This window comes from Wolffia australiana, chromosome 3 (genome assembly GCF_029677425.1).
Source record: "Wolffia australiana isolate 7733 chromosome 3, ASM2967742v1".
Lineage (NCBI taxonomy): Eukaryota > Viridiplantae > Streptophyta > Magnoliopsida > Alismatales > Araceae > Wolffia > Wolffia australiana.
Genome location: NC_135837.1, coordinates 11,571,580 through 11,585,386, shown reverse-complemented (window position 1 = coordinate 11,585,386; position 13,807 = coordinate 11,571,580). Strand labels below are relative to the sequence as shown.

The following is a 13,807-nucleotide window of genomic DNA, read 5'->3' as shown; positions in this document are numbered from 1 at the left end:
TATAATCACAGATCACGTTGGGTTATGGAGGACTTGACATTGATGAAGAAGTCAAAACATTCTATGGCAGAAGACTTAGATGGAATCGAACAACATCATTAAAACATTAAAACGAAGAACATGTGCACGGATTGCATCTGTGATTTCTTGAGTCCCCTAGCGAGATGAGTTGAGCTGCTCAAGTGTGCAGCCTCTAGAAATATCCCACGCAGTCCTCAGCACGCCAGATCTCCTCCTTCTCGTTGACAAGCCCCGTTCAATCTCTGTTGACGTCGATACGTCATCTCGTTTGCACCAGGAGTGGAGAGGAGATGTAGGGAGAAGGGAGAATAAGAGGAAGGCCCTTGAAAAATTTTGGCCCGGGTGAATTTCATTCATGGCCTTCCCCTATTTATAAGTGATTATTTTTTATAAAACCCCTAAAACTTAAGTATATCTTCCGACGCCCAAAAGACCATTTGCGTATGACCCTCTAGGCCCATGTATCAGTCTAGTTAACAACTCAAGCACCCCAATAACCTTTATTGGACTTCCATATTAATTAACTAAATATCATCATATAGATTAATTAACATCGGATCGATTTAACAGAATCGATAGGTTTAGTCTCCAACACGTGTGGGCGCCAAGCTATACATCGTGCTCTAGAAGATGCAAAGGAGTGTGTATTGACTCACTCATGGAACATGTTTGTCATTGGTTACTGTGTATGTATAGTCCCTCATCGACTTGACGCTCCTAGGATGACTTAGGGTATGGTCAACTATCAAACCATAACCAGTCATCCGAGTTAGTACGGATGCCTTTGAAAAATCATTGGAGAACTCTTCTCTGATAATTCACTGCCTTGGCCAAGGACTTCATCGCATCTTCTTCTTTGAGCTGTCACCTCTTATACTGAGGGTGGACAATCCCATCTTGACCACTCAATCATCTTCGTGAACTTCTTAATGCACCTATACTAAGACAATTTAGGATCCCATGATTAGGGACACGTAGGTCATAGTTAAAGTACAACTCTCTGTCCACAGGACGTCTTTAGTTTCTCAAGTCTAAGGACTACTTACACAACCGTGATGTGAATCAACTTATTTGACAGTTTGGTATAATACCATTCAGGGATTCTTCCGGATCAATTCATTGAACTCTTTCCACTAAAGAGCACCCACTATCTATCCTTATCATCTCCACACTAATGGTTATGGGATCGGCCATACTCATCATATGAGTGAGGCTAGATAGTGTTATTTTATCTTGATACTTCGATGTCATTCTCGAGTATCCTTTGAACAAGAATAGTTAGAACACATGCATAATGACTAGTGATCTCCGTTTACGATCTCATCATAATTCACTAAGTCCAATCATGTATTGATGGACTTCATTATAAGCATCACACGTGCATTGTATGAATATGGAACAAGATGTAGAATGTGTGATTCTAATATATTTTTTTCTTTGAATGAACTGATTTTTTTAAAAAAAAATCAATGTATATGCAAGTATCACAAGGTCAAATCCAAAACTAGGAGCAATGCTTGGACTGAATGTATGGCATCCTCAACGCATGGGCTGGAGCATTGAATAGTGTTCTCTCATGTAGTGGAAGCCTCTTGGGGATGTTTGATATTGTGTGGGGGTTTGAAGGAGGTAGGGCTAGGCCCTTAATAGAACATTGAGCATTTATTACCACATGTGGGTATATCGATAGTTGTAGCCATTACATGGGTACAAGGTCTGTACAAGGATGTAAAGATGGAAAGCAGGCTTCGCCATTCCATAGTAGTGCTCCAGTGCCTTGGGGAACAAGGCCACGCCCCTTTTGGCACAGCTGCTCCAAGCGTGCCCCGAACTGGTCACACCATGCACATGAGGGTTGTCATGCTCAGTGCACCCGTTTGTCGATCGTACCACACACCCCAACGTCCACCCGTACCACCCCATGCATGGATCCCAACATTGATGCTCCATGAGCCTCCAACACCCATGCTAACACCTCTTCCACTTTGGTCCTCGTTGTCACAATGTGACCAATGTCCCAAGTCTTGGCGCCCGCACATTGCAGCACCACATGCCCCACATCCATCTCTATGCACCATGGCCACATCCCCCATGGCAGTTGTGTGCCTTGGCGTTGGCAAGGTCCAACCCCATCCCTAAGTAGGCAATGACAGCCCCTGCTCGGCCTCCCCTAGATTCTTTTGCATGCACGTCGATGAGTACGAGCCCCATGTGGGTATTGGATTTAAAGATCTGGGATGGGAGTCCACCCGTTGTGTTTGTGTTGTGGTTACATGACATACTCGGATTCCATGATGACACATCAAGTATCTGGGGTTTCCCCTTGGGCAAGTCTATGGCGGACTGCCCCCCCACTCCACGTGGTTGGCATGCAGGTTTTTGCGCAAGAATGCTACATACATTGGGGCCTTACAATAAGTCAAAATATATAGTTACATGAAAATGAAAGGGTAAGGTAAAATTTCAGAGTGCAAGAAGAGACCGACTGTTGATAACATACACTACTAATGGGTAAATTGAAATTTTCAAAATGTTTGGTATTTTTGGGATTTTAGTGACACCATATTATGAAATAAAATAATTTTTAAATTCAGAATATGATTTTTCCTGAATTTTTCAATGTCATATTAATAAATATATGAGTTTTCTATGGCAGAATATACATTTTTTTGTATTTTTTTGGTATTTTGAATGATTATGGTATTTTTGGGTTTGGAATCTGCCATACCACGTGTTGTCGTTCAATTCATCAAACGGAGACCAAATGGATGATTCAAGTTAATATTTGGCATCAGCCAATCATTAAATATTTTTAATGATTGGCATCAGACATCATTAAATATTTTTAACCATTATGGCATCGCTATTAACGGTGCCATGATGGTGTTAATTACTAACAATATTTTTTGTTATTGTTTTACTACAAATGATGACTTGGCCCAATAGACAAGAGTTATTTTTGTGAAATAAATGTGTGTGTGGACCGAGGCCAAGGAATCTTAGAATTTTGATTTTTTAATACAATTTGAATGGTAATAAAAATGTGGCATTGATTACGTGTCAAGAGAGACATGTCACAATGTCTAACCGTTGCACTGATGTGTTTGGAAATCATTGGGACAATTTAAAATGCAGGTTGATGTGGCGTGCAATAACATGTCTCCATGTCACACACCCTCTTTACTTAATATTATTATTATAACTTTATTTTGACTTCTTCAAGAAATGACACATGGCACCATGGGAGCATCGATACAGGAGGAGGGTGAATTCAAGCCAATCTCTGCATTTAATGCAATGCTAAAGACAAAATCTTGTAAGCTATGTGATGGTGCAGACAAGGACAAGGAGAGAAATCTTTGGATTAAATTAACGAGGAATCGTCCAACTTCAGTGCTTGATATCCAATGATGCATAAGGCTGATTAAACTAATATTTTGAGGGTAACTTCATCTTTATATACTCTATCTATTTGTATAGTTGGATATATAAGTTGACTCCCGATCTTGGTAAAAACATCTTTAAACTCAATTCCTTGTACTTGATGTGATGGTTTTGAAGGTCCATCAAGGGTTTTCTTAGTATCTTGAGTGCTTTGAGAAGGTCAATAGACAAGAGGAGAGGTTGATCTGCATCAAGAAAGTAGCCTGGTCCCCAAGGAACATATAGATATAAGGTTAGCCTCGTGCCGTACATTGTTTTATCTTCATCACATCCATTAGATATATCAACACACTCTTTCTCATCATCATCCATCATGATTCATCAACATCAACCATCATCCAACATCCATCATATATATCATACATCATCAGTGATCTCGTCCCCTATTTCCCCCTCTATCTACCTCATAAACCCTAAAATGTTATCTTCTTCCATCTCATTTCTCACTCAACTCCTACATCCATCATCTTCTCCCTATGTCTTTGTCTATCCTATCCATTGGTGGTCAAATCTTCATTCAACACCTCTCTTCTTATCTCACCATTTCCATCGCAACATTACCTCTTAATTTATAGCATTTCTTTTCATCATTTCCGAATCACTATCTAGACATAGTTAAATTCCTAAGATCCATTCTTTGTGGAGATGACCCATAATCATCCATTAGCTTTTATTGATTAACTCAAAACAAAAACGATGTAATTCGAACCCTGAATTTCAGTTTATCAGCTGTCTGATATGAAAAACATGAGAAGTGTTCTCGAGTTCCTCAAAAAGCATGGGCCTACCACCATATTCTTTGAAAACCATCTCTAACTTGAGTTTGGGTTGACTCAATCACATTAAGTCAACTAGGCCAAGTTTTCTTCCACTGGCCCCTTGTGAGCAATCCAATTACTTTTGTATTAAGTCACATCGTATCATTTCTCTATGTACGAAGAAATAAAAAATATGGGAAAACTACTTAATATAAATGAAATTATTGATAAATAAATTATAAATGAATATATTTGGGTTTATGTCATTAAAATGATAAGTCACTTGAATTGACTACATTATGAAATAATAGATAGCATAGATAGAAAAAATTACAAGGATACAAGGGGGGGATATAAAATGTGTCATGAAGGATTCGTTCCACAGCTTCAAGACATGTATGGATTCAGCGAGGTCATATCAAATCAGAAACTTTAAATGTAGTAAGTTACTAAAATAAAATTTAAATTTATTGTGTATCTTAAACCTAATAAAGTATGAACTTGAATAACATGCAAAGATACTGAAAATTTTACAGGATAATGTGAAAAGGAAAAATTATTACTTAATTTACTAACTCATTAAAATAGTGTGCCATTACAACTAAAATCTGTAGTGAGTTATCTTTAGTTTAAATCACATTTATAATCATTTATAAAATGTTTATTTAATTATTATTAAAATCATTTTGATAATAATTTTATCATAATAATTCATAAATATGAATTTTTAAATAATTTTATCATTATATGGATCCTTAATAGAATTATTTATTCAAAGGAAAATAAAGTCAATGAACTTTTTTGCTCTTTTGAATAAATCTCACAAGTAATACAGCTAGTTAATGATTTCAATGATGACTATAACATTGTTGAAAATGTAAATTAACACGACAAAGACACTAGTAACCCATATCGTTTCAGATTCCAATGAATGACATGTAATACATGGTATTTTCACTTAAATATTTCAAATGCAACATTTTGCCCTTGATTTGGATTATACAAGGCACATAGTTAAAAATTCAAGGATACGAAAAAAACATAACTTGGTATAAAAATAAATAGAGTTTGACCTTAATACTAACATTTAAATTTCATATTAAATCATATTCCGAATATCAAAAGTGATTCAAACTCTTGTGAACTACCAGTATGAGGCAAATTCAAGTAAAATACAGTTTTAATTTTATAAATTCAAAATAAGCCAAGTTTTATTGAAAAAGGGGCACAAAATAAGTCATAAAATTTTATCAAATTTACAGATTCATGTGTGGAGAAATTCAGGCAGCATGCATTTACCTATTATTACTAGAAAACGAAAGGAAAGGTCAGAAACATAGGAAAGCAAGGAAAGCAAGGAAATCAAGGAGATCAAGGAAGAATGTGACATAGAAACAACTTTCAAAATCACTAAACAGGACAAAAGAGTGTTCCACTACAGAAACATTTATTTTGGTTATAAAAAAATCTTTAAAAAATAAAATAAAAAATCCAAATGAATGCAAAAAAAACAAGGGATGAATTCTAATTTAAATAGATAAATGCTATAAGGACATCCCAGTTATGAAGACCTTTTCCTTTATCAAGAAGAATAACTTTAGCAAACAGAAAGTAAAGAATATCAAAATATTTTTTGGTTTCCAAAACCGATTGTCACTTTTCTTTTCACGTGCAATCAATGGAATTCTCTATTTAAATATATAAGAAATGGTCTAATTGAAAATCATGAACAAAACGAAATATCAAAATATTTTTATGAATTTATATGTGATAAAAAAATATATATCTTTAAATATCTACCAAGTTTATCAAAAATTTTTAGAAATATACAAGGAAATATATCTTTTCTACGAGAACGAAAAACTATCCCAGGAGGATAATTATTGGGTTTTTACTAATAAAAATAATTAAACTTTGAGAAATTAGATAATCAATCAAATAAAAAATATGAATCTTTGTGTTAGATGTGCTCCAGAAAATAATCATATTCTGCATTGTTGAAAATGAAAAGGAATGAATGAATAAAATGCTTGATTCTTTTTTGAACGGAAATATCACAAGAAATACCAAATTATGTTGTTGTTCAATCTGGGATGTTTTAATTAATTCTAAAAATGGATAGGATTCCATACAAACATTTGGTATAAATAGAATTCATGGCCTACTCCCTAATGGTTTCTCCCCAAAATAATTTGCAATGCAAAAAATTGATGATGAATATTTATTGAACAAAAGTGGTCATTGCTTAATCTCAATTGGTGGAGTTCCCTTGGAATACCCCCTCGTCCTAATTTGAAAAGTGTCTTCATTCATAAAAAATCAAGCAAAATGTTGGCAATGGATATTCCATGTTGTTACAACTGATTACAATGATCAAACAGTTAAAAATAAAATTAATAAATTAAAATTTATTGGGATAGATAAAATCATAAAGAGGTTCCTTGGTGGAAATACAAATTGATTGATAAATTTGAAGAATAAGAAGAATAAAATGTAGAAGAAGAAATGTAGATCGTGAAATTTATTCAAAAAAATCCAGATGTGTTGTAATTTATTCTAATACAGAGGAAATACCAACACCATGAGTAGTAGTGGCAATTATCAAGCATGAGAGGCGTGTTTGATTCGTTACTCATAATGATCAGATTTTCACTGGGATCTAATGAAAGTATCCATGTGTTCTCAAAGACGTAAACTGTTTCTTGGGATATCATTTGCCACCTTTTTTCTATCAAATAGAAAAATCATTCATTTTATCTTTTGATGTCTCTAAATGATGAATCCCATTTTTAGTGGTTGTGGGGTAGAGACTCAGAACTTTAAATATCTGATTCTGAGGAGGAAGAGTCAAGAAAGAGAGAAAACTTGGGATCTAATTACATTTGCCCAATAAATTAAGGTTTTGATGTTAGTGACCCCCTTTTTGTTAGAAATCACATTGTACAAGCTCACTGATAATAGCTGATCCCCGATAGCTAGAGGGCGATCAGTGAATGAAAGAAATGAAGCAAGCATGAATGAAAGAAACATTCAATGGTGCGACGCGCAACGAGCGAAAAAATTCAAATTCAGAAGAAAATAGGTTACAAAGTCTTTTCTTGCAAAACTTTTGCTATGTCACTTCTTTGCTCTGCTTCTAAAGTCATGCCTGGTGGAGAAAGCTCAAAGAGCTTCCCCCCCTTCACTTCGCGGTAGCCAAACACCAAATAACTAGATGTAAGAGGGCTGGTGTTGCCAGCCTAACACTTCATTCCCTCCAACGGACCATTGAACTAAACTTCTAAACTGTCCGACATAAGGAAAGGGACCTACATACTTGCACAACCCAAAGTCCCCCACTTACACTCCGAGACAATCCCCTAGCTGTCTGTCATCACGCCGCAAAATGATTTTCTGGTATAACAGTAGTGGAATGTAACTAGGGAAGGACACGGTCTGGTCTCAGTCTTGGTCTGATCCAGTCTTCGGTCAGACTGTATCCTTCCCTAATGGTAACAAAATGATAGCGCTATAGTGCAGGAACGCAGACGGGACGGTTTTTCCATCCCAAGACGAAAAAATCATCCTGTCTATGGGATTGGATGAAAACCAGGATGTGAATTCATCCCGGGACGAATGGACGGGATGGTTTCGTCCCGTCGGACGAAAAAACAGTCCCGTCCAGAGGTCTCGGACAATGGACGGTCAGAGATGGACGAAAATCCATCGGATTTGCTTCCAACGGTTGAGATCTTGCCATGTGGCATCACTATATCAATTCCTTGGAATTTTGCATCAAAGTCCCTGCATTTCTACGCACACGCAAACTGACGGCGCTCAAAAGTAAGTGTACATATGTCCCTCCGCTTTCTCTCTCCTCCATAGTTCCCTAAAAAACTTAGAAAAGTATATTAAAATTTTAAAACGTGATTTTTTCGTTTGGGACGAGGGAAGGGACGGTTTGCCTCCGGACGGGACAAAACTGGCAAAGTCGGGATGATTTTTTCGTCCTGCGATGAAAAAACTGTTTCTTCTACGTCCGCTGCAATGATTCCAGACGTCGAACGGGACGATCTTCGTCCCGTTCCGTCCATCGTCCACGTCCCGGACGATCCGGAACTATAGTCAGTGCCACAGAGGTAATTTTAATATTCTGAACTACGGCCTTGCTGTCTGCGACAAAAAAACTGTCCCGTCCGCATCCGCTGCAATGATTCCGGACGTCGAACTGGACGATCTTCGTCCTGTCCCGTCCATTGTCCACGTCTAGGACGATCTGGAACTATAGTCAGTGCCATAGAGGTAATTTTAATCTTGTGAACTACAGCCTTGCTGTCTGCGACGAAAAAACCATCCCGTCCGCGTCCGCTGCAATGATTCCGGACGTTGAACGGGACGATCTTCGTCTCGTCCCGTCCATCGTCCACGTTCCGGACGATCCAGAACTATAGTCAGTGCCACAGAGGTAATTTTGAACTTGTGAACTACAGCCTCGCTGTCTGCGACTAAAAAACCCTCCCGTTCGCGTCCGCTGCAATGATTCCGGACGTCAAACGGGACGATCTTCGTCCCGTCCCGTCCATCGTCCACGTTTCGGACGATCCGGAACTATAGTCAGTGCCACAGAGGTAATTTTAAACTTGTGACCTACAGCCTTGCTGTCTGAGGTAGGGGAGGGGAAAGCTTTGACCTTCTCAATCCCATTAAAACCCCTCTTTTATATACACCAAAGGAGAAAATCAGCCCAAACACTATAAATACAAGTGTATGCTTTCATTAGAATATGCCCAAATCAGATTTGAATTCCAATTCCCGCCCTTTCTTGGATCTTCCTCCAGGACGATCGATCTTCATCTGGGTATCGTCAGAACGGGCAAATCTCGCGGCTTTACTGATTTTGCGCTGATTTTTCTCCATTTCCTTGCGGTTTCGTTGATCCTTTTTTCTCGACGATGGGTAGACCGAGGAAGAAGAAAGATTCAACGCAATCGGTTGCAAAGGCTCCAGCGCCGTCCGCCGCTGTGGCGGATGATGGTGCTCAAAGAATTCTTCTTGATGATCAGCGGCGGCAGTTCAATGATCGAGAAGGTAGGGAAACCCCAATTTAAAATTCTACATTTTCAGTATGATAGTTAAACTGAATTTTCGTGTGCGATTGCTCAAATTAATTGTATTTTATTTTGTAAGTTCAATGCAGAATTGCTGCGGTGGAGGCTATTCGGGATGCGGAGATTGAAAATCTGCAATCAAGGTTGCGCCTTCTTCGATCTTGCCTTAGCAAGGAACAGTTGGCGACTCCTGCGAAACGGTTCTTTGAAGAGAACTTCCCCAAATTGTCGGTGGTTGAGAATGTAGACAACGGAATTCTCGAGCTTGAGTGGAAGGAAATAGTAGGGGGAGTTTCGACAAATGTGATAAATTCTCTCGGGGCAGGTTCCTTCGATCTTGCACCTGACTTCTCTAGGCGTTCTAGTAAGCATTTATAATTATCTGAAAATTCTCTTTGTTTTGATGCCATAACTCCAACTTCTTTTGCTATTTTACAGTCGAACTGAGCCTTTTAGAGGCTGCGCAACGTCAAATTCCTCGTTCTGTGAGTGATTGCTAATACCCATATGCAAAAACTAAAAATCTAGTCATAGAATTACAAAATATAGCTGATTTTATGAATATGTTGCTTCCCAGGCGCTTGAAACTCCATGCCAGGGACTGCAGGAGGCCTTCCGGACTCCTGGGGTTAGTACATACAATGTTTTTTATTTTATCTGCTAATCTTTCCGTAATGATTACCCATTGTGAGCAGCTATTATCCATATTTCGATTTCTTGATCCTCATTGATTCTTCTTCATTTTCTTCCTATTGTTCTTTCTAAATCGTCTGTCAAACTGGATGACCGTCGAGGAACCTCTTTTCTAATATCTTCAATTCCAGAAAAAAGTTCAATTGACGTTTAATTACGTTGGATGTTTATTTCTAACTTCCATTATGGTTACCCATTGTAATCCACATTTCAATTTCTTGAACGAGTTGCTTGATCCTCATTGATTCTTCTTCACTTTCTTCCTATTGTTCTTCTGAAACGTCTGTCAATCTCGATGACCGTCGAAGAACCTCTTTTCCAATATCTTTACTCCCTTAAAAAAATTCAGTTGGTTTTTATATCTAATAATTTGATCGTGGCCATCGGTTTAAATTATGTTGGATAGCTATTGCAAAAATACACCTTTCATTTCTTAACCAATAAACGTCCTCACCGAAACTTGGCTTCAAATTTTATAAACTAGACCAGGCAGGTTGAATGATAACTACTTTCACTTTTTTGTGACTGTAGAATTTTCCTCCAAAGGACAAGGTAGATTTCACCTTTTGCAATTCGAATGTTTAAACTGAGCCAGAACATCACCTTTTTAACTGATTGAATGAATTATATAACTGTTTTATGTGTCTGTAATGATTGATATTGGGAATTTTTCAGGCGACGGCTCACAGATTATCTTTCGGCATGACCCCCAAAACTCTGCGACTTCCCAAGCAAGGGGAGAAGATCCTCTCTGTTTGTGGTTCTCCTCTCGGAGTCTTTGGGGAGGAAAATTTAGAGGCCATACAGGGTATGATAGCTGTTATGAATTAAATTTCTTCTTCTTAAATCTTGCTTCCTATTCCTTTTTTAATTTCTCTTTTTTTACATCCTTATTTAGCCTTTTTATTGTGCAGAATCTGGTGGGAGTTCTTGAAGCAATTACGCTTGGAATCTTTCTGGCGCTTCAGGACTGGAGTAGTTCAGATAGGTAAGTTCACATAAGGCCTTCCTTTTTTTTTATAATGTCGATTGAAAACGGCCAACCTCCTTGCCGCTAGTGTTAAATAATATAATTCCTTGTTTAGTGTGATAGTCTCATCCCAAGTGTTTTAATCCAATTTCAATTATCACTTGCTAATGGAGATGAAATGGCATGTTTACGTCGGCTACATAAAGCTGCAAAATAATGTACATGGCTTTTCTTGAGATACCAATTTTATTTTTTATTCCTTTTCATATTGTGGTTTGTGTTTCTATTCGTTTCATTTTATTGCAAGAAATTGAATCTGGCTGAACTCATAACCTTGATTTGCTCCCTTTGTCTCTTTTAGGATAGAGACTGGAGGAATGAATCATTTGATGTTTGCTCTCAGTACATAAAATGTCTTATGATTATCATGTTGTACAAATCTTCAATTTCAGGTAATGATTTTTCTGTTTATGGTACAAACTATGAGGTTTGGGACATGAATTGAAGTGCCATCATTGGATGGGGGAATAATGTTTGCCTGTATAATCAATATAGTGCAGGGACGCGGACGGGACAATTTTTTTGTCCCAGGATGAAAAAAATCATCCCGTCTACGGGATTGGATGAAAACCGGGATGGAAATTCGTCCTGGGACGAATGGGCAGGATGGTTTTCGTCCAGTTGGAACGTAATATCTGTCCCCTCCAGAGGTCTTGGATGGTAAAATACATACGAAAATCCATTGGATTTGCTTCCAACGGTTGAGATCTTGCCACGTGGCATTGCGATATGATTTCTTTGACATTTTGCATCAAAGTCCCTGCTTTGTTTCGCACGCGCAAACTGATGGCATCCAAAACTAATCGTACATATGTCCCTCCGCTTTCTCTCTTCCATATTTCCCTAAAAACTTAGAAAAGTATATTAAAAACTGTAAACATGATTTTTAATTGTCCGGGATGAGGGATGGGACAGTTTTTCTCTGAACGTTATGAAACTGGCAAAGTCGGGACACGGAAGATGTTTTTCTTCAATGGATGAATCTCTGGAGGGGACGGGTTGGACAAAGTTGAAATATCCAGACGTCAGACGGGACAATCTTTGTCCCGTTCCGTCCATTGTCCACGTTTCGGATGTCCTGAAACTATAATAATCAACACCTTTTCTGGTCTAGCTACAAATATTTAGTAAACATCTTCCAAAACCCTAGTTCTTAAACCCTCTAATCGTATTAACCCTAAATCCTAAACCCTGAGGAAGTTGTATAATTCTGAAATGAAACATCATGAGGAAGCTGACCAGTGACAGAAGTCCTTTAAGAATTTAATGTTAACACAGATCTCTTGTTATCCTCTTTTGAGGTTTGTAGGAGACAAACAAGAGCAACCAAAACTCTTGAGGGGATGGAAAGGATAAAGTTCCAATCCTGATAGCTACTTATACTATCCTAATCATTTAAAGAGGCTCAATAGTGTATACATGTAAGTCCTTGACTGCTACCATGAAAGAATGCTCCTAACATCATTTAAAAACATGGGAGCATGGGTAGAATAGTGGAAAAAATGTCAAGAAATCTTTGAGCTGACCCACATAGGCCATAAAAAATCATAGAACAAAAACAGAGATAAATTACATGTCAGTACCTATTTATGACATGTGGCATCCCAGTTATGAGTAATGAACATGGATCTAGTTCTTGATTTAAAATAGGGGTCATGACTAGGAAATGATGGTTCGGTCTCAATATCAGATTTTTGCCGAAAGCCTAAAACTAAACCTAAACTTTCTCATGGTCTTTGTTTGGTCAAAGGTCCCTTTTGGTTCCGTAAAACCTACTAGTTCTGTCACAGGTATCTGAAATTAATATATCTGAGGGTTTCAAAATCAAAATTAGGGTATGAAATATTAATTAAATGAGGCATAGAAAAAACCTTGGTAGGTAAAGATTCCATTTTGTTATGGATTCACAACAACAAAATCAAAGAGAATGCTATATATAATTACATTTTTAAGTATTAGCATATTTATGTATTTACATGTTTAGATAATTACATATTTTCATGTAATAGTAGAGTTTCCTTATTGGTTACTTGCATGTCCAAGCTTTGGAGCCCAGCCGCTGCAAATAAATATTTTTTCCCTCCTTCAATTCCAGTCTCCTTTTTTACTTTGGTTTGCTTTCTGTACAGAATGCCATACCAAACTTTTGGTAAACCCATGATTCCCCGACTGATGGTATCAGTTCAGTATGCTTTACGAAAGTTCAGTGAAAAATGATGAACCCAAGTCATGAATGGTGGGCAGTCAGAAGTGGGAAAAGGAATTAATGTAAGTTCACTGACTTCATGGGAAAGTTGTTGGTTCCCACCTTAAATTTTATAAGTTATCCAAGTGGTCCTGAAATGTTAGGAGTACCTAAGGACAACCCTTTCTTATTGATCCTTGCTTAGTTTTAGAGGACATGTACTTATATTTAAGATTTATTTTGAGCAGATATATCTCTCTTGACAATAAAATTACTCTTTTTCTCATATGCTAGTTATGTATGTTGAGGGTAATTTGAGAAAAAATATACTAATGAATGGGTCTTTTATAATAATAAATTCATAAATATTTAAGAAATATTAATATCTTTATCAAGTTTACTAGACTTCTTGAAGTAAAACACTCATATTCTATCATGAGTATTTTCTACTAATTTATGGATATCATTGGAATTACCCCCATAATACCTCTCTGAGCAGAAGTAGATTACAAATTTTCTTGAGTTTCATTAAATGCAAAGGGTAGGTATGTTTCTAGGAATATTTCAGGGTATACATGAAAAGAAAGAA

At 37.3% G+C, this 13,807-nt stretch overlaps 1 protein-coding gene across 4 annotated transcripts; it reads left to right on the top strand.

The window, feature by feature from the left end:
- The first annotated feature begins 8,967 nt into the window (after nt 1-8,967).
- Nucleotides 8,968-11,810, top strand: LOC144701514 (translation initiation factor). 4 transcript variants are annotated; one of them, XR_013581020.1, is made up of 8 exons: nt 8,969-9,290; nt 9,390-9,674; nt 9,749-9,795; nt 9,888-9,938; nt 10,679-10,811; nt 10,918-10,991; nt 11,335-11,425; nt 11,529-11,810. XR_013581020.1 is itself a non-coding variant. In XM_078573319.1 (6 exons), exons 1-6 carry the CDS (start codon nt 9,155-9,157, stop codon nt 10,935-10,937), a joined length of 672 nt encoding a protein of 223 aa, XP_078429445.1. In that variant the 5' UTR covers nt 8,970-9,154; the 3' UTR covers nt 10,938-11,098. The 4 variants fall into 4 exon arrangements, 1 of the variants encoding a protein (XP_078429445.1); XR_013581022.1 differs by lacking the exon at nt 11,335-11,425 and having other exon boundaries at nt 8,968-9,290; XR_013581021.1 differs by lacking the exon at nt 11,529-11,810 and having other exon boundaries at nt 11,335-11,507.
- The last annotated feature ends 1,997 nt before the right edge of the window (nt 11,811-13,807 follow it).